The sequence below is a fragment of the Lissotriton vulgaris genome, chromosome 5 (assembly GCF_964263255.1).
Source record: "Lissotriton vulgaris chromosome 5, aLisVul1.2, whole genome shotgun sequence".
Taxonomy (NCBI): Eukaryota; Metazoa; Chordata; class Amphibia; order Caudata; family Salamandridae; genus Lissotriton; species Lissotriton vulgaris.
The window spans coordinates 1,585,203,369-1,585,227,925 of record NC_141693.1 but is presented as its reverse complement, the minus strand read 5'-3'; the positions used below and the strand labels follow the sequence as shown (position 1 = coordinate 1,585,227,925).

General features: G+C 50.5%; 1 protein-coding gene across 1 annotated transcript in view; it reads left to right on the top strand.

The window, feature by feature from the left end:
• Nucleotides 1-24,557, top strand: part of CARMIL3 (capping protein regulator and myosin 1 linker 3) — a 1,161,278-nt gene that overhangs the window by 928,848 nt on the left and 207,873 nt on the right. Inside the window, exon 33 of the mRNA XM_086923677.1 lies at nt 9,291-9,585. Within this exon, the coding sequence (XP_086779803.1) occupies nt 9,291-9,585 (295 nt within the window). The remainder of the gene's footprint in view (nt 1-9,290; nt 9,586-24,557) is intronic.

Genomic DNA, 24,557 nt, shown 5'->3' with positions numbered 1-24,557 from the left:
GCAGCCATGGGGGCTTCATTGCACAAATTCACTAAACATTACTGCCTGGACAGCCAGGTCTGAAGAGACTGCTTCTTTGGCCTTTCAGTTCTCCAGACTTTTCGGTGTGAACTTAGTTTGCAGACCCACCTCGGGGTTGTGCTGGAGTATCTATTCTAAGGTGAGGAATCCATAGCTAATAGTCACTTTCAGATGTACAAGTTACTTACCTTTGGTAACAATATATCTGTAAGAGACATATATTAGTCAAGAGCCGAGGGGTCGGTGTCCGACAGGGGCACCAACAAGCCTTGGCTACGGAAACAAAAGTGTTATGCGAAAAAGGTGCAGTGTCTGGACTAGCAAGGTCCAAGTGACTCACCACGAGCAGGTAAGTCAGAGTAAGCCCCCAACAAGTAGGGGACACCACTGGAGCCAAGACTCTCAAGAGGACCTACAAGCCAGAGGCACAGGAGTCGCAAGACGACTTCGAGCAGCTCATCAAAGGATGAAGGCCCACGGTGCAGTGCAGCTGAAGATTTTAGATTCAGGAGAGGCTTGAAGCTGGAGCTTCTCGGAGCCGGAATATCTCTGGTGAACAGAGTCAAGAAGCCTTGGCAACGGCAAGTCGACGCGGTGCACAGGGGTACTGCTCAAGCGATTTCGACGAGAGATGCTGTCTTCAAATTTGCTATGAAGACAGTGCAGGCCTCATGGGAGTTGCAGAACCACCACCTGTGTTGCAAAACCTTTCAGAGTCTGTAAGAGCTCAGGAACAGTAGACCGGTCAGCTTTGTTGCGGTACCTGCAGATGCAGGAAAGTGACTTCTTCACTTCAAGGGAGATTCCTTTGGGTGTCTTGGATGTGCAAAGGCCTGTAGAAGAACCTGTATGGAGAACAGGCACAGACAACACAGACAACTGTCAGGACAACGAGACCAGGAGCAGCATGAGCCTTCCCACTTGCAGTCTCGGTTCCCAAAGCAAAGTCCAGCAGAGTTCAAAGTGTCCAGACAGTGGGAGATGAAGTGGTTTTGGATCTGAATCTTGTCCCACACCGAATCTAAGGAGCCTCCCACTGGTAAGCCCTTAAGTACCCGAAGGAGGGGCAGGACAGTAAGTACTTCCATGTCCTTTGTCCAGTTTCAGGCCAGACTGGGAGCTAACGGCTCCCTGAACTAGTTCTAACTGGAGTATGCAAGGAGGGCACCAAATGTGCCGTTTAAAACAGTCTTGTGGCGCTTGTAAGCATCCCCACCCTGTCCCAATACAATAAGTCCTGTCTGGGAGGTGGTCACACCTTCCTGTGACAAGAAACTTATTGTCTTGCCTTTCCCTGCTCGAGCTTGACTCAGCAGCAGGAGGACAGGATCATGTCTCTGGTCGGCATCAGCCATAGTTTGCTGTCCGGGTCTAGAAGATTGATACCAGGAGCACTGAGGGCCTCCCAGGGGAGTATTACAGTGCATGGAATCATACCTTCAACACCGTTTACAGTGTTGGGTTATGATTCCAACAGGTTTGGTACCAAACATGGCAGGGTTTGTTGTAGCCAGTTTAGAGTTAGCCATCGCATAATGACGCATGGACACTCTCTATATCATAATGGCTGACATACTTACACCCGGGAGAATGGACTCTGTGAGTTGTAGGGGTGCCCTGCTAATGCAGGGGCACCCACACACTCATAACCTAACATACTGCCTTTCTGATTGAAAGGCCTGCCTTATAGGTTGTAAGTGCAGTGACCTCAGATATAAGGAACCTTATATCTGTTGTAAGTGGTGCTAGCACCAGCTTACACTGGCTCCAATGGCAAGCATGTAATCACAATTTGAGTAGTCTCCCATGGGTGACATAATACGTGCTTCAGCCCATGGGGGAACCCCTGGTGTACCTATGCCCTGGGTACCTTAGTTCCCTATACTAGGGATTTACAAGGGTGCATCAGTAGCCAATCTGGGATGTACCTAAGTACTCACCATGTCCAATTTATGGAGGAAGCACGGAGACTGGGGTCCAGATTTGTAGGATCCCAGTCAGACTAGCCAGTAGAACATACCGACACCAGCAAGAAGTGGGGGTGACCATGAAAGCAGATCCTACTTTCCTACACACACCTATTAATATTTATGAGGTAGGTCAATTTGTGACCCACTAGGAATAGTTAACTTAGAAAGAAAAAAATCATATATTAAGAATAGTGATTACCAAATAGAGAATCAGAAACAAATCACCACTTGGAAATCGCTATTCTAAATGTTTGAACATTTGGCCCCACAACACTGAAGAATGAAATTAAGGCATGGCCGAGACCCGGAGGGAAAAGGCCACTTGAGTCTGTGACTCTGTGAGCCCTATTCCTCCCCCGAATTTCCTGCTTCACCATCCTTAGTCCGTAGAGTGGGAAACGCACCTTCATGATAGCGGAGGCTGCCGGTCTGACTCCCGTCATCGCCAGCCTTCTGAACACAGAAATATCGATCCCGGTGGTGGCAGGCTTAGACGGGCCATGGAGCCGGGGACTAGATTTTGTTGACCTGCTGCTGTGAGGGGGCGGAGGCGTGGCCTACATCCCGGCGGTGCCCCGCTTCAAGACTGTGTTACGGGCCGAGGCCCCGCCACCACAAATCTGGCGATTTCAGCGGCATAGAACCTGTTCAAGAACTGCCCCCGTAATTAAATACATAATAGCGGCCCCTCAATCAATCGTGCCTCTACCGGCCCTGGAGAACACTTGCAGTGAAGTGGGACCCGAAGTGCAGAGTGAAGTGGACACAGCAACGGGGCCTGGGTGAGAGGCCCCCCCCTCCTCTTTACTGACTGCCCAATCAAGAGGTCAGGTTGAAGTATCCCTGCTGGGAGCCCCGCCGGGGGTGGAAGACACTCCTCACATAGTGCACTGAGTCTAGGACAAAAGCGGCTGAAGGAGGTGGCTCCAGGGTGGGCCGCAACCACGCAATCCTGCTGGAAGGGCCAGAACACGCCCTGGCATCTCAAGCCTGCTCTCCCCATGGAAGGTTGCTCCATCGTCGCTGGGAGATAGTGGGATGTTTCCTGCACAGTGCCGTAAGTGCCCCTAATCACTATTTTCAACCCCTACCCGCACAGCAACCCAATAAGTCGATGGGCATTTAGCAACTTCACTGATCCACGCCGAACAGGCATGACCAGTGGCAGGCGGATGCAGACTCGGTCTGCTGGCGTACTGTAGCAGCATTTAACTAGCACCAGTTTCGAAGGCACGCAAAGCGTCTAGCGCAAAAAGGTCCCAAAGCACTGCAGTCTAACAGGTTGGACCGTTATACCATATCTAAAGACATATTCCAGAGCCGACAGTTGGGTGGTAGCTCCACCAGCGAACAGGGAGGGGAGGGCCAGGAACTGTCCTTACAAGACGTCATCTGACTATAATGGAAAGGTCAAGCAGGTGGAGCTCACCACTGCCAGCCGCGTAGATGATGTTGCCCAGCTTATGGCTCAACTGCAAGACCTGCAAACATTTCGCAAAGCCACTGACATCCTGTGTGCAGGAGAAGGCAGAGGGGCAGGCCCCTGATATTTTTGTCGAATACCTCATCCTACAATACCCTAAACCCAAGGGCCTAAGTATGTTTTTTGTCATCGAAAGGGTGCATAGGGTCCCTGGTTGTCGCCCCAAGCCGGGGGCCCCTCTGAGCCCAATGCTGGCGAGAGTGTTAAATTACAGAGTCAGAGATATGATTATCCAAAATGCTAAACAGGTACCCCACTTCGCTTTGAGAATGCGGATAGCTCCTTTTTCCCTGATTTCACACAGCGAGTGCAGCGTTAAAGACGGTCCTTTACAGCAGTGAAACAAAAACTTAGGGGCAGGGGTCTGAAATACTCTGTTATTTCCTGCACGACTATGAGTGGAAGCTGAAGGGAAGGTCAGGTTCTTTGAACAACTAGAGGAGGTAGCAGACTGGCTTGAGTTTCAGACGGAGGGAGCCTCACATGACGGTGCTGCTGGAAGTGACCTCACCTCACAGGCCCACGGCTGACAGAGATAATTTGGACAAGAGAGACTTCCAGCACCGGTCAGATGTTAAGGTTGGCCGGACAAGTAATGGGCTGCGGTGGGGGTGGGCTCCGGGAAGACGTCTCCCCACTCTGAGACTACCTTTCTGAACTTTGGTGCGGTACTCCTGTTGGGGACTCTTTATTCTGTGTGCACCCAAAAGGGGGGGGAATGGGAAAACGGGTAGCCACGTCCTTCAATTACTACGAATAGTTATACTTTAGGGTGACAGGCACTCTGCAAGTTAAATATAGGCAGTTTTACGCCCAGAGTGTAGGGCAGCAGGGAGGGAGGTTGCTGGGTGGGGGAATTGTATTGTTATTGTAATTTGCTATCCACATCGGTATTTGGATTTAAATGTATCAAAGAGGTCTCTGGTATTCACAAACTATATAGAGAGTACAATGGGGGACAAAAATGTTAGAATAATGATTTGAAATGTGAACGGTCTCAGGGACAAGATTAAATGTGGTGTGGTCCTCAAATACATCAAGAGATAGGCTCCAGACATTGTCCTGCTCCAAGAGACGCACATGATCAGGAATCTACGTAAGGCAATGCACAGAGGAGGGTACAAGATGGTTGCTCATGCAGGATTTGCTACTGGCTCCAGGGGCATAGGCATCATGATGAAGAACGCATTTCCCCTTGCCATCGGCTCCACAGTGACAGACAGTTGGGGTAGATATGTTGGGGTCTCGGGCACATGGGAGGGCAGGCCCGCTACATTCATGTCCCTAGATGTCCCTCCAGGCCTGCAGGGTACCACCTTTGCGGACCTGGGTTCAGTCCTGCTCTCTATTCCAGATGGCCTCTTAGTCCTTGTGCCAATTTTAACGCAGTGCTTTCTGGCACCCTAGACCATTATCCTCCTAGAGACATGGCTTCCTGACTTTCTCGAAACCATGGGACTGGTAGATGGGTGGAGAACATACCACCCAGATCAAATACAATACACCTTTCACTTAGGGGCACACCATAGCCTCTCCCGCCTGGACTATTGCTTGGTACCTGCGGCACATGCCGCCTATATACAGAGATCAAGCACCTAGCTAGGGGTATATCCGGCCACTCGCCAGTATGGGTGATCCGAAAATATTCCGAACCCTTAGCAAAGCCACTGACAATTACTTTTCCGATAATGTGGGGTCCGTGTCCTCCTCCCAGTCCTTATGGGAAGTGTTCAAGACGGTAATTCGGGGTCAGGCTCTATCATTAATTTCAGGATGGAGAAAAGATAAGCAAAAAGAGATCCTAGACACTGAGGCTGAAATGTATAGGCTGGAAAAAGACCTAGAATCCGGAGTGTCATCGGAAAAGCTCCACTTACTGAGTCTGAAACAACATGACTACAAAGCGCTAGTCACGGACATGGCCAAGACATTGGGTAGGGAACAGCAGGGTAGGATTGATGAACTGGGAGATAAGGCCGGGAAACTCATAGCATGGCTAGACAGGAGGTAGCGGGCAAGCAGACTGGTCCTAGAACTCATGGTTGACGGGTACGTTATTCTCACAGATCCACAAGACATAGTTGATCGATTCCCCAGCCACTTCCAAAACGTCTACAAGTCAGTCACAACTTGCACTGAAGATGACTCTCTGGATTTGATACAGGACATTCACCTCCCCCATCTCTCCCCAGAGGACCGATATTTCTTGGATAGGGATTTATCAACAGAAGCGATAGCTCAAGCAATCCGTTCTTTAAATTCAGGGAAAGCCCTTGGTCCCAATGGTCTCCCCATTGAGTTATACAAATTACACCCAGATAAACTTGCACCTTACCTTAAAATCATGTTTGAAGAATCCAGAGATATCAGATTACTGCCCAGAGAGCAGAGAATAGCTTACTATAGTCGCTATTCACAAAGAGGGAAAGCCCAATACTGACTGTGCCTCCTACAGGCCGATTTCTCTTTTTAAACGCCAAGCCTAAAATCCTGGCCAAACTCCTAGCCAATCACTTAATCAAAAGACTCAATAACTTAATTCACCCCGACCAATCTGGCTTCATGCCACACAGAAATACAGCTTTAAATCTGCGCAGAGTCCACGGGTGTGGGATAGGGCACATACTATCTGTGATCGTGTCATTAGACGCTACCATGGCATTTGACACTATTGAATGGCCATACCTCTGGGTGGTATTGGCCAAAAAGGGGTTTGGCCCGAAGTACGTGCAATGGATACGACTCTTATACCAGGAACCCTTGGCCCAAGTGGTAGTCAACAATAACTTATCGACGACATTTCCACTTGGCCGAGGCACTCGTCAGGGTGGCCCACTTTCGCTGCTTCTCTTCGCTTTAGCCCTGGAGCCATTGGCAGCTGGGATCCGACAAGATCCTGTGGCACAAGGCCTACGATGGTCCCCAGACCTAGAAGATTGCATCTCGCTTTACGCGGATGACATTCTGCTTTATTTGGCCTCCCCCACGAAGTCCCTCATAGTAGTATTGGATATCCTGTCGGTGTTTGGCAGATTCTCCGGCTTTAAGGTCAACTGGAATAAGTCCCTATTGTTTGCCTTACAGGGAATCCACCCATCCCCCGAGGAACTGCCCAATACAAATGAACTCTGCGAGCTTTAAATACTTGGGAATTTTTATCTCCCTTGACCCTGCAGTCGGTTACGCTCAAAATCTTCTTCCACCCCTGCGCAGGCTCTAGATGGACATTGCCTGCTGGATGTCCCTTCCCCCCTCACTCCTCGGCAGATCTGCCTTATTTAAGATAATGTCCCTGCCTAGGTTCCTCTACATATTACAGAATACTCTAGACCCTGTACCGACTCCCTATTTTAAAGAAGTCGAAGGTGTCCAGAGGAATTTGCTGTGGGATGGCAAACCTTTCATTGCCCTCAATAAACGGACACTGAATTGGTACGATGAGGGCATCAGCTTCCCAGATATTAAAAATATTACTGGCTGCACATTTAGTGGCAATCAACCATGGGACATACGGCCGTATTGATGACCCTAAAAGAAACAGTTTGACAGGCCCCACTAATCACACCGTCTGCATTTGGCATGACGCCACCAATTCTCTCAGATGGGGCAGAAATTGACCCTGTCCACCCCGCTTTGGGATACGGAGAAGCTTGGCAGCCTATGGAAATCAAAGGGGTTTTGACAAATGGGACCTTATTGGCATATTAAAGACATTTGGGGAGAGGGAGGGGTCAAATTCTTCTACACATTACAGACGGAGTACGAGCTGGCAAACACTGAACGTTTCCGATATACACAAATTTCACATTCGCACCAGTCTCATCTTCCCAGGGGGACCTCACTATCTCCTTAATCTACAAGAAACTAATGAATAAATTGGAAGATCCCCTCCAATCATTGCGAAAGAAGTGGAGGCGAGACAGGGTGGAAATTGATGAGGACTGGCAGGAGGCAGTGTCATCCCCTAGAGTGGTAGCCATTCCAGTGCACCTCAGGTTGGTGCAGCTTAAAATCCACAACAAACAAAAGAGGGGCCTGGTCAGAAACCTGTTTGTGTGCCGCAACTGAGCTAGTTACCAGAAACCATTAGAAGCACTAGAAGTGATAGTGAAGGTCGACATGTTTCAGCTGTACTGACTATTGGTCTAAGCTTTCTTCAGGACCATTAAAGAAACTGCGACTGCAAAATAGAAAATTTAAAAGATCAGTGATACACGCTGATGTACAATGGATAAATCCTACCAGTTCCTCTGAGCCCAGATGGATGCTGCAGGAAGTCCAGAACTGTATGTATCTCCCAGCATTGTGTGGGAGTACGCCTCACCTCACCCGGAACCCACTCGGGAAAAAGGGGAGGCCCCGCTCTATCCGTCGGTACCTCGCTGCGGACGTCCGAGTAGGAACGGAGGGCCTCCGTGAAACATGTCGACCTTCACTTACTCTGCCCACACATAGTTATAATTTCAAACTATCTTGGCAGAATTTTAATCTTGACCCAAGCGCCATACTGATTAAACTAATTTTGGCCCTCGGAGTCAATTTTATCTTCACGTTTATCACTTTCATTTTTTGCACTGCACCCCATTAGCATCACCAGTGAAGCCCATTGGTCTGTATTTACACCATGGTTAATCCATCCAACTCTGCACCATGACTAGGTGCACTGTTTGAGAATTGGATTGGTGACATCTCCCACATGACGACATTCCGCCACATGGGTGGGCTGATGGGAATTTTTCTAACATACCTGGGCTATCACTTCTAGTGCTTCTAATGGTTTCTGGTAACTAGCTCAGTTGCGGCACACGAACAGGTTTCTGACCAGGCCCCTCTTTTGTTTGTTGCAGCTTCTCTTGGGGCATGAGTGGTTCTGGTCCTTAAATATAGCCCTAGTTGACCCTCCCTACGTCTATTTTTTGCAGCTTAAAATCCTCCATAAAATATATATCACGGACCCCAATTGGACCTTATGGGAAGACTCGATAATGAGGAATGTAGGTGGCAGTGCGGGCTTAAGGGAACATTCATGCATATCATTTGGGAACATGACTGCATTAGCTCCTATTGGAGCAAGGTCCATGACACCGTTAACGCAGTGCTGCAGGTCCATCTTCGCCCAGAGGTACGTAGGTGCCTCTTCAATATATGGGAATCCACAGACCTGAACACTCACCAGACTCAGTGGGCCACACTGGGGTTCATGATTGCCAAAAGAAACATTGCACAATTATGGGGAGCAGCCCATTCGCCCACTCTTGAAGCCTGGAAAAGAGACCTCGACTGGTGTATGTTTACAGAGAAAACTTTATATTCGGCCAGGGGATGTCCCAAAAAATGGTCCTGTATATGGAGTCCTTGGAACTCATACCACAGAGAGATTTGTGCGCTACCCCGTTGTGCTGAGCAAGATGACTCCCTAACCCTGTGACATTCCCCTCTTATACTCTGTAATGATGCGAAAACTCTCCTCCTGTTGATAAAAAATGTCTTCTTTGAGCAGAGTTAATGTGTTAATTGTCTTTTAAAATATAAATGAAGTATACAGTAATTGATAGTGGAAGTATATTTTTCTTTCAAAGAAGGTTGTTTTTCTCTTTTGGAAAAACGTTTCTGGGATCTTACTGTTCCATCGGAAAAAAGAGTTAATGAGCTACATGAACTAGTACAATTAACTTTTCCTTACCAGTTAATCCACTATCTTACGTGTACTACTTGTAAGTAGGTATAGAGACACAATGTGATTTTAGCCAAACCCCGTTGAAGCTCCCCAGTGATTTGTTGGACAATAACTACCTCTCCATCCTTCTTCCTCTCAGCCTCTCCCAACCCGCTGCAGGAAAGGCGAGCTCTGCTGATGCACCACAACAGAAGAAACGGCGACGGGGTCTCTTCCATTTTCGCAAACACAGACACCCAAAAGTTGAAAAAGATGCAGATACAGAGGGCAAGGACCTCAGCCACCCGATGACCGTTCCAGATGAGGAGCTCCTTTCTCAGAAGACTACACCAGAGGAAGAAGGGCAGAGGGAGAGGCAGGATATCCCACTCATACCCGGAGTCCAACTTCCTGGAAGGGGAGGGGTTAAGGGACTGCCCTGCAGAGTCAAGAAAGTACGTGCAAAATATTATTTTTATTTTTACATATATGTTGATGCTTAAATTTAAGAAGTGACTATTCAGTCAATACGTTTTGAACAGAATGTATTGTAATTTCCTGCATTGATATGGTCGTTTTTGGATCCACCTTCTTAGAATTACCCCATTGTTTAAGTGCCACTTCTGCTTAATCTTGGTGTCTTAAGGAACAACAATGCTATCATTGTTATTGTTTAGCATCAATTAATGAGGTGCCAGTGGAATCATGTGTGCCTGTTGCCCTCTTTTTGATTGTTTCAGAGACTGGCCATCAGAACTACTACAGAAAGTTTTTGTTCACATTTTAAATTCTTCCTTATCTCATTACACACAATTCCTTATCATGGCTATACTTTTACTTCTCCTGCAAAAGCTGCAATAAATGTGTGTGGAGTATGCAGATAACAAACGTTTAACTAGGATAAAGAGGAAAAAGCAATCTGCAAATGCAAAATATGCAGAGTCTTCATCCTTTATTAGAAGTCCTCACTTTTCATTCTGTGTCAAATTACACCAGTGTAAGAACTTCACAGAAGATCTCTCCTTTTGGCATTCTACTCTCATTTCCCTTTCTTGTTTTATGACCTCTTTCGATTGGCAGACATCCTTTGCCAAGTGACTTAAGCATGGTGTCATAACTTCCCGTCAACTTCTGAATTGGCTTTGATTATCCATCACTGTATACTTTTCAGTCATAAATGTATTACCTGTTGCTTTAACAATTCTAGACCTTGCCTACGCTATACCAATAGTGAAATTGCAATTGATTCAACAGACCCTTCTACCCTCTGTGAGGGCCAAAGGTAAAGCAAAAGTAGCTTTAAATGTACATACACGGGGCGTGGCCAAGATGGCGACCGCAGTGGACGCAAGGCAGTGAGGCTCCCGGTCCCGGCCCCAGTTTTGACCCCCTATTAGCTTACAATTCCGCCCCTCCTCCCCCAGACATTGACCCCACCGCCCTGGGCACGGGGACTGCAGCGGCCAGTCCGAAGGTGCCGAAAGGACAGCAGAGACCACCCGAGATGACGTCTTACCGACATCGACAGCACGCCGTGCCGCCTTGAGGAGGCCTCCCGGGCCCAAGAGACACGTGGCCCGACCGGGCGAGAGGTGCCATCGGGGGGAAACCGGAGCACCAGAGGAGACGGTGAGACGGCACTTGCGGCGCGGCTAGCAGAGGCGAGAGAGGGGAGACACGCTCCCAATTGGAGTGGCGGCGGACGATGGGGGGCACGAAAATCGAGGCCCGGGCTTCGGGGCCTACCCCCGGCGGGGTGCTGCAGGAAGGTGCGGACACGCTACTGACCCTGGCGGAGGGGTGTGCCAAGGGGCCGCGTAGGCCGAGACTAGCAGGCGCCACAAGAGACAGTGGCAGTGGTGGCGCTGTGAGATAGAGCCCCGCTGAAGGCGGACAGGGAACGCATAAATCGAGGCCCCGGCTCTACGGCCTTTCTCCAGCACATAGGAAGCGGCCCCAACGTGCGGAGGCTTGGCGCCTGGCGCGGACTGGAATCAGGGGTCGGTGCCTGTAGCCCCATTCTTCTGTTGTCGCCCGCTTACCTGGAGATCACCAGAGCCTAATAGAGAGACTCCCCGGGCCGGCCCCATACCGCGACAAGACCTGGGGGCCCACGGTGTTCAGGAGCCGGAGACCCACTGCGGCTCAGAGATCGCGCCGCTGCATTAGTGGAGCCCTGGATCTGCCCAGGGGGGCCTCTACGCGGAGAAGTCAACAGACAGCAGTGGCCAGAGACGACACCAGGTGCGGCTGGCCCCTGGGGGTCTCTGCACCTGACTGGGGCGCCTTGATCTAAAGCGACGTACTGCGGGATGAATGAATGAATTATCACTTATATCGCGCTAACTTAGCCCAATGGGCGTCAAGGCGCCTAGATCAAATAAAGAAATAAGCCAGGTCAGACAGCAGTATCTCAGTGATAAGCTCTGGTGAAATACAAGGTTTTCAGGGCTTTTTTAAACAAATCGATAGTGGGTAAAATTTGTATTTCCATCGGAAGAGAGTTCCAGAGCTGAGGAGCGACAACAGAAAAAGCTCTTGCTCCCCATCTGGTCAATCTAGCACGAGGCACTACCAATTGATGTAACCCGGCCGAGCGCAGGCATCTTGTCGGTACATAACGGGTGAGCAGAGTACCAAGTGCGTCTCCGGAGCCAGCCGCAAGAGCTCTATAAGTGAGACATAGGAGCTTAAAGGAAATTCTAAACTGGACAGGTAACAAGTGGAGATCTCTCCTAGCGGCAGTGGCTGATGATGCTATGGGAAGGGCCAGAACGAAGCGCGCTGCGCCGTTCTGTACAACTTGCAATCGATGGATAAGGCCCTTGTTGGACTCCACATACAGAGAGTTACAGTAATCGAGCCTGGAGCCAACAAGAGCAATTGCAATCTGTTTGCGCGCCTGAAAGGAGAGATAATGAAGGATTCTCTTTAAGATCCTAATAACACCCAAGCAGGTGGCCACGGTCCTATTCACTTGGAGCGTCATGGAAAGTGAGGTGTCAAAGATGACGCCGAGATTTCTGGCGGATTGGGAGGGAGTGGGGCAGATGCCAAGAGACGAAGGCCACCACTCGCTCTACCACATATGTTGGTCTTTACCAAAGACCAAGACCTCTGTCTTGTCGCCATTCAGCTTTAGGGAGTTAAGAATCATCCACTCCACCACACACTGCATGCTTGACCTAAAGCTGAATGCGGATGTACTGACAGAGTGGGCCAGTGACACCATGATCTGGGTGTCGTCAGCGTAAGACACCACCTCCATCCCCTGCGATCTTACTAGTCTGGCAAGGGGGGCCACATAAATGTTAAATAGGGTCGGACTAAGAGCCGACCCCTGTGGCACCCCACATTGCAGTGACTTGGCAGGGGAGAGGAAATCTCCAAGCATGACTCTCTGTTCTCTGTCAAAGGAAGGAAGAAAGGAGTTAAGTAGACTCAGGGCTGGTCCCGTAACCCCTGCCTCCCTGAGCCGAGATGTTAAAATGGCGGGAGACAGAGTGTCGAACGCAGCCGTGAGGTCTAATAGAACCAGTACTGTAGTTTGGCCAAGGTCAACTTTGCGGCGAATATTGTCCACCACAACAGTGAGAGAGGATTCAGTACTGTGATGTTTTCTGATCCCGTGCTGCGTGCTATCAAGGTATTCACTGGTCTCAAGAAAAATGGAAAGATGTGAATTAAGATGCGCTTCTAACATCTTTGCCGGGGCTGGCAATAAAGATCTAGGCCTAAAGTTCTTAAGGTTGCCCGGATCCGTAGATGGTTTTTTAAGGAGAGGCTTCACTATAGCCTTCTTCCACACCGGCGGAAAAGAACCCTGGACAATAGCCGCATTAATAATTTCGAGCAGGGGCGGAAGGATAGTATTTCTACCTTCCTTTAGCTTTTTTAGTGGTACAGGATCCATTGGGGAGGAGGATTTAGTCCTGTCTAAGAGGAGGTTAAGTTCTTCCAGAGAAAGAGTTGGAAATTGGGTGAGGGATGCAGAAGAACCTTTAGCCAGAGTATCAAGGTTGGCTATGTTAAGAGGAACACCATCATCCAGGGAATGTCGTTGAGCTTCCAAGGATGTGTGGATATCTGTGATTTTACTATAAAAGAAATCTGAGATGTTATTACACAGATCTTGTGAGCTCACCACTGGATCTGGAAGTTGAAGAGAGCATAGCGAATCAGCAATTTTAAAAAGTTCTCTAGATGACGTTAGAGGACTTGTGAGATTGGAGAAATACTCCTGCTTTTCCGTAATCACTCTCTGTTTGTATTCCCACAAAGCGGATTTGTGTTCCTCCCGGTCCTTCATGTCCCAAGATTTCCTCCAAATTCTCTCCTTACTCCTACAACTCCGCCTCAGAAGTCTCAGATGTTCAGAGAACCAGGGAGCAGTAGGTTTTTGCAGGAGCAAGCTCCTCAACTGCTGTAGAGATGGAATCAGCGAGTTCTTGAGCTGCCTCACTCGCCTTCTTAGAGGAGAAAGGCTCTATGGCTCGAACATAGGGGGCAAGAGCTTCATCAGTAATATTTTTGTAATTTCTCCTAAGGACAAATGTGGTGGCGGCCTGATTAACCGTAGCTGAAATGGGGAGAACAAGTTCTAGCGGCACTGCAAAGTGGTCTGACCAGACTAACGGCAGAGGAGGGCCAGTAGATAATCTTGAGTCACTGGAAAATACCCCGTCCAGAATATGGCCAGCCTTGTGTGTAGGGCTGTTGACCAACTGAACAAGATCACAGGCTTCAAGCGACTCAATTAGTGTGGAGGTATCCTTTGATCCAACTTCCTCAAGGTGAAAGTTAAAATCGCCAAGAATAGAGAGACAAGGTTTTCCAAAATATGGGACCACCGGCCCCTTAGTGGTAGGGGAGCAGGGAGTAAAGGGTCCTGCGCACTACAAACATCCAGAGGGCCTGGACCAACGGAGGCACAGCTGACCAAGAGGGGGTGATCCCTGGCGCGGAGTGGTGCAGAGCGAGGTGAGCGGACCCAGTGCCAGAGGTGGTCGGCACGGATTTATAGGCCTCCTGGGGTGTTAACATACAGCTTAAAGCGCCAGGACAGCGCTGAACACCTCACCATGTCGGAAAACCAACGTAGAGGTGGCCGCACAATACCGGAACTGCTGTCGAAGGGGGCTGCCAAGGGAGAGAAGAGCCTGTCTGGGGCAGGGGCGGCCAAAGATCGGCAGATCGCAAAGATGAGGGAGCCCGATCACTAAAGTCTTCCTGGAGTCCCTCTCCAACTCCCTATGAGAGGACTTCCAGACCTATGGCGAAGAGAAGCAGCGAAAGTGGGCAGCCCTGACGAGTGCCTCGGCCAAGTGGAAATGTCGCCTATCAGTTATTGTTGACTACCACTTGGGCCAAGGGCTCCTGGTATAAGAGTCGTATCCATTGCACGTACTTCGGGCCAAACCCTATTTTGGCCAATACCGCCCAGAGGTATGGCCATTCAATAGTGTCAAATGCCATAGTAGCGTCTAATGACACGATCACAGCCGGCTCTTGGATAGTATGTGCCCTATCCCACACCCCGTGGAATCTGCGCAGATTTAAAGCTGTATTTCTGTGTGGCATGAAGCCAGATTGGTCGGGGTGACCCTGAAGCAGGACATGGCAAGCGAGCATCGGGAGCTCCGGCGAGAGGTGGAGGGTCTGGGGGAACAAGTGGCTGCTGTCGAGGATGCGGAACAGTCACGGTGTGAGGAGGTAGCACACCTACAGCAGGAAGTCCTGCGCCTACAAGAACAGCAGCTAGAATTACAGGCACATGCAGAGGACCTTGAGAACCGCTCCCGAATAAACAACATAAGGGTCCGGGGAGTGCCATCCAAAGCGGAAGGGAGCGATATTACCCTCTACCTGCAGGGCCTCTTCAGAGAAATACTGGGGGAACAAGAGGACTTCATCATCTGAATCAATAGGGCGCATAGGGTGGGTCTCACATGCAGGGCCCCTGCCCCTCCTCCAGACATTCGAGCTTTCCTGCCCGACTTCCCTCTAAAGGAGCGCATAAAGGAAGATGCACGTTTAAAACAGCCGCTCCGCTACCAGGGACACCCAGTGGCACTGTATCAGGATCTCTCCATGGTCACCCTACAGAAAAGAAGGGCTTTTAAAGTCGCCACTGCCTTCCTACAGGACAAAGGGATCACGTACACGTGGGGACATCCATTTCGCCTTGTATTCAAGTGGAACGGCGTCCTGCAACAGTTCCGCTCACTGAAGGACACTGGTGCCCTGTTGGGGATCGATCTGGCCGATGAGTCGGTAAGTGATACTGAGATGAGTGGACCCCCACAGGAAAGCTCCCCCACTCCACGGGGGAGAGCTGGCAACGCATACGGCGCAGACGTTCACCGAAGGCGGCCCTCAAGCCGGACCCATACACAATAGCGCAAGCCCGGGCAGCAGCCATCCAAGAGGTCTCCAAGGATACCGCAACCTCAGATTGAGACACTTCCTCGAGTGACAGAAAATGAGGGGGTGGTGTCTCCGTTAACAGCCTATTTCCTAGCGGGTCTGTCTGGGGCTGGGGGGGAGCCGCTGGGGTTGCCAGTACCACGTTTCCCTGTATTGACTTCTTCCTTGGGCCTGAACAAGATCGTGACTGGTCCAGGACATTTATGATCATTGGGGAGTTTCCAGTTGGGGTTGGGGGGGTTCTGGGTGGGAGTTAGGGGCGAGGAGAGGAGCTTTTCTTTGGGAGGGATCCCTCTGTCCACCCTGGGGATTTTATTTTGGTTTTTCTCTCTCATTTCCTGCATTTTTGCCGCTACACACACTACATGGAGCTTCAGACCCTGTCCTGATTTATGATGGCACACTAGACTCAAGATTCTCTCTCTTAATGTACGGGGCCTTAATAATCCAATCAAGCGCCGAGCAGTTCTATCACAACTGGAACACTCCACAGCTGACATCTGCCTTCTCCAAGAGACACATCTTCTGCCCAAAGACTGCCATAGATTAAAATACCGGGCCTTTCCTACACAACTCTTTTCATCTGCCTCTAAAAAAGTAGCTGGGGTAGCGATTTTGGTTTCCTATGCATTTAAGGGCAAGGTGCTGCAGAAGGAAGCGGAATTGAAGGGGCGATTGTTGGTGTACCGCTTCCTAGTTGCAGGTGTGACACTCTTGATTGGCTCAATCTATTCGCCCAATGAGAAACAAGAAACATTCCTCCGAACAGCGCTAGCGGCAGCCACTGCTAACACAGAACGACACTTGCTGATAGGCGGGGACCTCAATATTGTCTTCCATACACAGCAGACTGCTCATGCCAGCGAACAGGGCAAGTGGGAGCTCTCTCTGAATCGGGCAACGCACAACTCCGGGTGCTCGGGCTCAGTGACCTCTGGCGGCATCTCCATCCAAGCAGCACAGCCTACACATATCACTCAGGGGCTCATAGGTCCTATGCGAGGCTAGACTACTTTCTTTGCACATCTCACCTGGTGGCACGAACCCAAGACGTAGAGATCCTGCCGGCCGGTGGTCACTTTCTTCCTACCAACAACACCTGCCCCACAGCGACACTGGCGCCTCAGGGAATCCCTTCTCCGTACCCCCGCGATGGTGGAGCGAATTAAAAACGCCATCACGCAATTCCTGACCCACAACAACAATGAGGACACCACACGGGCGACGCAATGGTCAGCCCTTAAAGCGGTCCTGCGTGGTGAATTCATCTCTTTGGCCACAGCCAATAATAAAGACAAGGACTAGAAGCGTGCAGAACTCACGCAATGAGTGGCGGAACTGGAGCAAATGCACCAGCGCACCGGAGCCATGAGGGCCTGGTGCCAACTCTGCAGCGAGAGGAAGATGCTGGCCGCCCTTGACCAGGATGCGGCGGAATATGCTGCCCTGCGTCTTCGGCAAGCATATTACACTGGAGGGGACCGCTGTGGGCGCCTGTTAGCAAACAAACTGAGGGAACAACGCATAAGACAGGGAGTACAGGCCCTACGAACAGAAAGGGGTGAGCTAGTCATGGAAGACGCTGACATAGCAGAGACCTTTCGAACATTTTACCAGTCCCTCTATGCGAGTGACGACCTCGACATCCAATCAGGTCGGACATACCTACAAGATGCACAGCTCCCCTCCTTGAATACAGCCCAAGCCGACTTCCTAGATAGGCCAATAGCCCTAGAGGCGGTGGTGTCCGCAATCTCCCGCTTAAAGCACGGGAAATCGCCGGGACCTGATGGGTACCCGGCAATCTTCTACAAGACCTTCTGCCACCAGGTAGCCCCCCTCCTCCGGGATCTCTTTAACTCCTTTAACCAACCAGGCGCGATCCCCGCAGACCTCCTGGAGGCACCTATCTTGGTCATACCGAAACCTGGTAGAGATAAAACCAGCTGCGGCTCCTACCGGCCCGATCTCATTACTGAATATTGACTTTAAACTTTATACAGGCATCCTGGCAAATCGGCTCGCGCCGTACATGCAACAGCTTGTCGAACCCGACCAGGCCGGGTTCATACCCCAACGACAAACAAGCGACAACACCAGGAGGGTATTATATCTCATTGAGGCCGGATCACGAACAAGGCCGGACTGCATGTTTCTCACCATCGATGCGGAAAAAGCATTTGATAGGGTGCACTGGCCCTTTCTAGAGCAAGTTCTGCGTCTTTTTGGTCTCAGGGACGCGCTCTGCACCCGCATCCTTAACTGCTATAAGCAACCCAACGCCACGGTGCGCATTAATGGTCACACCTCCCCCAGATTCCCGATTGGCAGAGAGACTAGAAAATGATGTCCCCTTTCCCCAATCATGTTTGCCCTATATATGGAACCACTAGCACAGAGAATTCAACAATATGCTCTCATTAAGGGTATTACATTCGGGGGTGACATTCATAAGATCAGCCTCTACGCCGATGACATCCTGCTATCCATCACCGATCCGGTTCCTTCACTTCATGCGCTCTTCGTGGAACTCCATAGTTTTGCGCTCGCCACGGGATGCAAAGTAAATGAGGGCAAATCGATCTCCCTCAACATTTCGCTAATACCCGACACCCTGGCTGCGGTACGGGACGAACACAACATACAGTGGTCAGACACCACGGTCCACTACCTAGGGATCTTATTAGGCCCCACCATCCCTGCCACAGTAGGCGCGAACTATATTAAACTCCGCACACAGCTTCGAGAGGAGCTGCGAAGGTGGAGGCGCCTTCCACTCTCCTGGCTAGGGAGGATTGCGGCCACCAAGATGACGCTATTACCGCAAGTCCTCTACCTGTTCCAGACCCTTCCCCTGCGCCCACCTCAAGGTTGGATCCAGCGGATGAAATCTGAAAAAGCACGCTACATCTGGCAAGGCCGCCGTCCGCGATTCAAACACGACATCGCGGTTTTACCACCTGCGCATGGTGGGGTAGGGATCCCAGACCTCCAACTCTATTTCAACGCAGCACAACTGCAGAGCCTTGTGGAATGGTACCAGCTGGAATCAAGCAAGCCCTGGCTGCGACAAGATCAGGCGGTGGCCGGTATGCCACTACAAGGAATCCCCTTTCTTCCACGACGACACAGGCCTCCCAACCTTTACGCGGAAATGGATGGATTGCTAAAGATTTTTTCTGATGGTGAACCACCTGGCAGGATTGTTGAATGCCAGAGTGGACGAGCTCAGCCTTCAGCGCCTAGCAGATCCTGAGTGGCGCGAGTTCCTTTCTGTGAATGGGAAGAACTTTGGCTTGATCTGTTTGCTAGCTCCAAGAACATGCAATATCAGCACTTCTGCGCCTTAAAGTTTCCAAGGCACCGCTCACTTGGAGACGCATTCTGCCTTGAGTGGAACTGGGGACTCCTGTATGCCTTTCCTCTGATACACTCCCTCGCCCCCCAAGTTCTCAAGAAGATCAGGACTGACCAGGCACAAGTCATGCTAGTGACTCCAGATTGGAAATGAAGGGTATGGTATCCAAAATTCCTGTCCTTGAGCATCTGACCTCTTATCAGGCTGCCTCTTTGGGAGGATCTGCTGTGCAGCAGCAGGGTAGAGTTCTGCACCCGGGCCTTTGCAATCTCCTCCTTCATGCTTGGAAATTATGCTGCAACAGCTGAAAACCTTCAGCTTTCCTCTGGAGGTGATGGATGTCATCTTGGCACCTCAACGAAAACTGTATACACCTGTCATTGGGCCTAATTTGTGGCTTGGTACATGACTCTGCAAACACAACAGGTGATGGACCGAGTGTGGATCAATGTCACACACTCACCCCAGTCCGAAGATCTGGGCCCAAAGCCATCGTTTTTTTGCACTCCACACCACCCCGGGTTAGACAATGGCGATATGCAAATCAGCTCTGACCCTGTGCCCCATGGGAACAGTCCAGTCCGAACTACAAAAGCCATGTCCTTCCCAGAACGGAATCAAGCATCCGAGGACCGGACTGGTTTCGAGGTACATGACTCAGCAGGTAGACTCCCTCCAGCAAGGTTATGTGACATTTTGTTATTTCTTTTATCCCTAGCCCAGCAAGGCACAGTTAAAGGATACCTAATGGCTCTTTCAGCCTTTTTTCTTCCCAGACAAGCTGGTTTCATGGACATGGGCATCGTTCATGCCTATGGTTGTGATACAGTTCCATGACATTCAGAACATCACCTGGTTGCCTCACCCCCCTAACGAGGAGGAGAGACTCCCATTGCTTGGCCTTCAAGAGACTCCTGAGCTTTTACATTGATCGTACCAAAGGACACTGGGTGGACAATCGTCTCTTTGTGGGGTTCTATGGAGTGAAAAAAGGCATCACTGTGCCGAAGAGAACCATTTCTCGCTGGTTTGAGATCTGCATTAAGATCTGCTATGCTTTGGCTATAAGGCAGCCTCAGGAAAGCTCATTCTACCAGGGCCAATGCTGCCACGACTGCATTGGCGTTTGAATTCCCTGTCCTAGACATATGCCAGGCAGCTACAATCTGCAGCTAGAAGTCTTTATCAGAAGAATGTGTTACTTACCTTTCTGCAAGCTTTGCACTTCATGCATGGGAAGAGCCCTTTAATAGGTATAGTTCTTCTCTTTTTTTTTTTTTTTTGAAAGACCTTTATTAACAGCAAAGCCATTGTCGTCACCGAAGCTCTTACAAATTCACATTGCATGGAATTACATATCACAATACCATTGTGGCCAAAGAAAAAATAAAAACTGTACACAGCCAAAGTAGCCGGCATCCCGGGGGCCCGGCGGCGTGATGTAGTGGCACTAGTCCAGTGTAACCAATAGTGATACCTCTCTGGAAGTAGCGTGTGGTGCAGTGCGACAACTGGCCATCCCCTGATGTAAACTCGGTTGCAAGGTCTTATGTTGAGGAAAAGGTCAAAGAAAACTACCCGAACTCCCATCCCAACTCCCCCCACCCTCCCGTGAGTGTGTCTGTGGAATTTCTGCCTCCTCCCAATCGTGAGCAAAACATGGTGTGTCTGCAGTGCGCCCTGTCCTAGCCCCAACCCCAGTATGATTGTCCCCACAGTAGCCATCCCACCACACCTTGATGAGATCTCGGACTCCAAGTCTACCCCTCCCACCCCATCGCCCCCTCCACTCCTCGCCCCAAAGGGATAAACTCATATGTGTCCAACCCACTACTCCAATACTTGGTCCTGGAGGTCTACCACCTCCGAGGTTTCTGAACCGCCTTCCTCTCCCTTTTGTAGGTGTTCTTTGTAGAGGTCCCAGAAGTTTTTCGGCCTGCTCCTAGGCGGAAGCAATTCGCTGTACAGCTCTGTTTGTGTACAGCAGTACTGTAGATCCCTCGTCCACCTTGTCTTGGCAGGGAGAGGCCCTCGCATCCAACAGGCCGCCACCACTCTCCTGGCTATCAACAACGCCATATCGACCAAACAACGCAGAGATGGGGGGAGTGGCTTAGAGTAACCCAGGAGCGCCAGTTCTGGTGTTCGAGGCAGTGTCTCCCCCAATATCTGATCGAGTTCAGTAAATACCTCCCCCCAAAAAGCGTGTACCCCAGGGCAGAGCCATGCCATGTGGAAAAAGTCGGCAACCGGCATTCGGCAACGCTCACACTCCGCCGAGGGACGGAGGCCATATCGATGTAATCGTTCGGGGGTGTAATACACCCGCTGAAGGAACTTGAAATGCACCAACCTGTGCCTGCCATTAAGGGAGATTTTGCGCGTGCTGGAACAGCAGTATCGCCACATATTGTCATCGATGGGCGATTGCAGATCGTCCTGCCATGCTGCTCTAGCTTTAGAGTGTAGTAAGCGCTGATGCGTCACTCCTAACTTGTTGACTTGCGAGATTAATTTAACAGGTGTTTTAGTTTTATTGATATAGGTCAGTTCTGGAACCTCCTCAGGTTCCTCCATAGCAGAGCCCAGAACCTCCCGGAACGCCGAGCGGAGCCTGTGAAACTGGAATTTCTGAAGCAATGAGGGGCCCGACGCCGTGGGAGTGAGCTGATCCCAGGTTTTTAGTGTACCCTCGGTGAACAAATCCTCCATTTTCGCGATTCCGAGAGAGCGAAGAGCCTCGACGACGCCCTTTTCACCCAAGGGGTCAAGCCAGAGCGCCCAATCTATCGGCATCAGTGGGGAGTACAATATAGTACAGCCGCGGGCCCGTGCCAGGGCATGCCATGCATGGTTGGTTGCCTTAAGGGAATCCATCCGTCCGACAGAGCGATCCACCGGTAGGCAGATCGTGGCAGGCAAGGGGAGCGGGTCCGCAAACAGTTTTTCTAGGATGAGATGCGGCGTGCGTGCGTCGCCGTGGACCCATGAGTGCAGATGAGCAGCTTGCGCCACTCGGTAGTAGCGCTCCAAGTCCGGGGCCCCCAGACCCCCCATCTCACAGGGGAGAATTAGTGTCGCCCACTGTACTCTAGGTTGTTTGCCGCCCCAGGCCAGTCGGATCAAGACTTGTGTGAGCTGCCTAAAAAAGGACTTCGACAGCACCACTGGAATATTTATGAAAAGGAACAGGAACCGGGGCAGCACGATCATTTTCATGATGGCGATCCTGCCTAGGAGGGATAGCGGGAGTTTACACCAAGTGTCCACATCATCGACTAATTTATTGAAGGCTACGCCATAGTTATCCCGGACCAGGACCTCCGGGTCAGTGTGTAGTCGAATGCCCAAGTACCTGACCGAGTCTGTGGACCACTTCAGAGGGTACTCCATGTCAAAGGGATGTGTCACTGGGGTGAGAGGGAAAGAGATGGATTTGTCCCAATTCACCCGTAGACCTGAGAGTGAGCCAAAGCGGACCACCTCCCGGAGAACTGCAGTCAGATTCGACTCCGGGTTTCGGACGTATAGCAAGGTGTCATCAGCGTACGTCGATATCCCTATGTTGTAGGTGGGAAAGCTTATCCCCTCCAGACTGTGGTACTCCCTTATGGCACAAGCTAGGGGTTCCGGCACCAGCGCATAGAGTAAAGGTGATAGGGGGCAGCCCTGCCTAGTTCCCCTGCCAATATAGATCGGTTCCGATACTCTGTCTCCCAATTTCAGTCTGGCTGACGGGCGGTGGTACAGCGCCCCAATCCTCTGCAGAAACGGTTCGCCCAAGCCCAGCTTCCGTAGCACTCTGATCATGAAGGGCCATTCGACAGAGTCGAACGCCTTCTCCATGTCCAGGAATATCGCTAGCGCCCGGTTCTCCTGTCGGACATGTTGCATCGTACCCAGCACCGTGCGTATATTGTATGTTAAATTTCTGCACGGAACAAATCCAGACTGTTCAGGCGCAACCAGCTCCGGGACCAAGAGGGCCAGTCGATTGGCAAGTACTTTGGCGTAAATCTTTGCGTCCACATTTAGCAGACTAAGAGGCCTGTACGAACTGCAGAGGTCCGGGGGTTTCCCCGGCTTCGGTATAGTGACCAGCAACGCCTCACGCATGGTGAGGGGCATCTCACAGTCCTCACAGATCGTGTCGAAGAGGGTGATCAGGTGTGGGAGCAAGATGTCTTTGTAGGTCTTATAGAAGCCTACCGTGAGCCCGTCGGAACCCGGTGCACTACCCGCTCTCATGCCTGCCAGTGCCTCCAAAATTTCGTCCTCATGAAAGGGGGCCATTAAAAATTCCCTGTCCGAATTCTGCAGGAAAGGCATGGCGATATGGTCCAGGTAATCGTCCATTTCGCTCTCAACGCCCTGTGTTTTGGACTGGTAAAGTTCAGCATAGTAGCGTCTGAAAGTCGCTAGAATTTGTTCCTCATCCGCGACCACGTCGCCCTCTGGGGATCTCAATTCGTCTATCATTAGAGGTCTACGAGAGCCCTTAACCATACGAGCCCGGCCTATCTCCCTCCCCGTAGACCCGGGCCGTGGCGTATTTACCCATATAGAGAATTTCCCTGTCCGCTAGTGACTGATACTCTGACAGTAACGGGGTGAGCGCCGGGCCATTGTCAGTGCCAGGATCCAGTAGTTAAGAACAATTCCCAACAGGTATTATGTAGAGACAGTTTTAAAGATGTATGCAATAAGCATTACAAGGAAAGGAAGAGCCAAGGAGTCAAAAAGTTTTTCATAGACAGTGGTAATATTTCCAAAGTGGTTAAGGGTCAATACAGTTAAAGCAGCACTGTACAGAGTGGATCGTGTGACAACCCGGTGACACTTGGTGCAGGTGCTATATACAATCAGTGACAAGTGAGTGTGCAAGTGTTTTAAAATGACAGCAGTGTCGACGCATTAAAACAGAATTCATAACATCAAATGATGGCCCCGGTAGAGACAAGTAATCGTTACTCGAAACAAAGTTATTAGGATGGGAGCACAAGATGTGGAATGCGTCGTTAAATTCGAGCTGTCTAGTCGACGGCGTTTCGATCCCTGTTGTTCGGGATCCTCATCAGGACGGGGTTGTCGATGAGAACAGTGCTGTGGGTATAAAGGGGAGTTTGAGCGCGTGGACTGGGAAAGAAAACGCGCAGGGGAGGGGGTGCAAGATTGTGAAGTTCGGACTGATTAGCGAACTAAGGCGTGTTTTGAAGTGGGGAGTGGAGGGCCTTTAATACTCTGACGTATCAATTTTTAAACCCTTAGTAACCTTGGAAAACTGAGTTTCAACCCAGAATTTGGACTTTGCCATCCTAGCAAAGCTACTATGTAAGTTTTACAGTCATCCGCATGGCGCGACCATGACTACAGCAATGTAAAACTGATAGGTTACCCCATAGTGTACTATACCCTAGACACCCCCTAAAATCACTATTCCCTGTCCTGGTCCGGCCCTCCACTCCCCACTTCAAAACACGCCTTAGTTCGCTAATCAGTCCGAACTTCACAATCTTGCACCCCCTCCCCTGCGCGTTTTCTTTCCCAGTCCACGCGCTCAAACTCCCCTTTATACCCACAGCACTGTTCTCATCGACAACCCCGTCCTGATGAGGATCCCGAACAACAGGGATCGAAACGCCG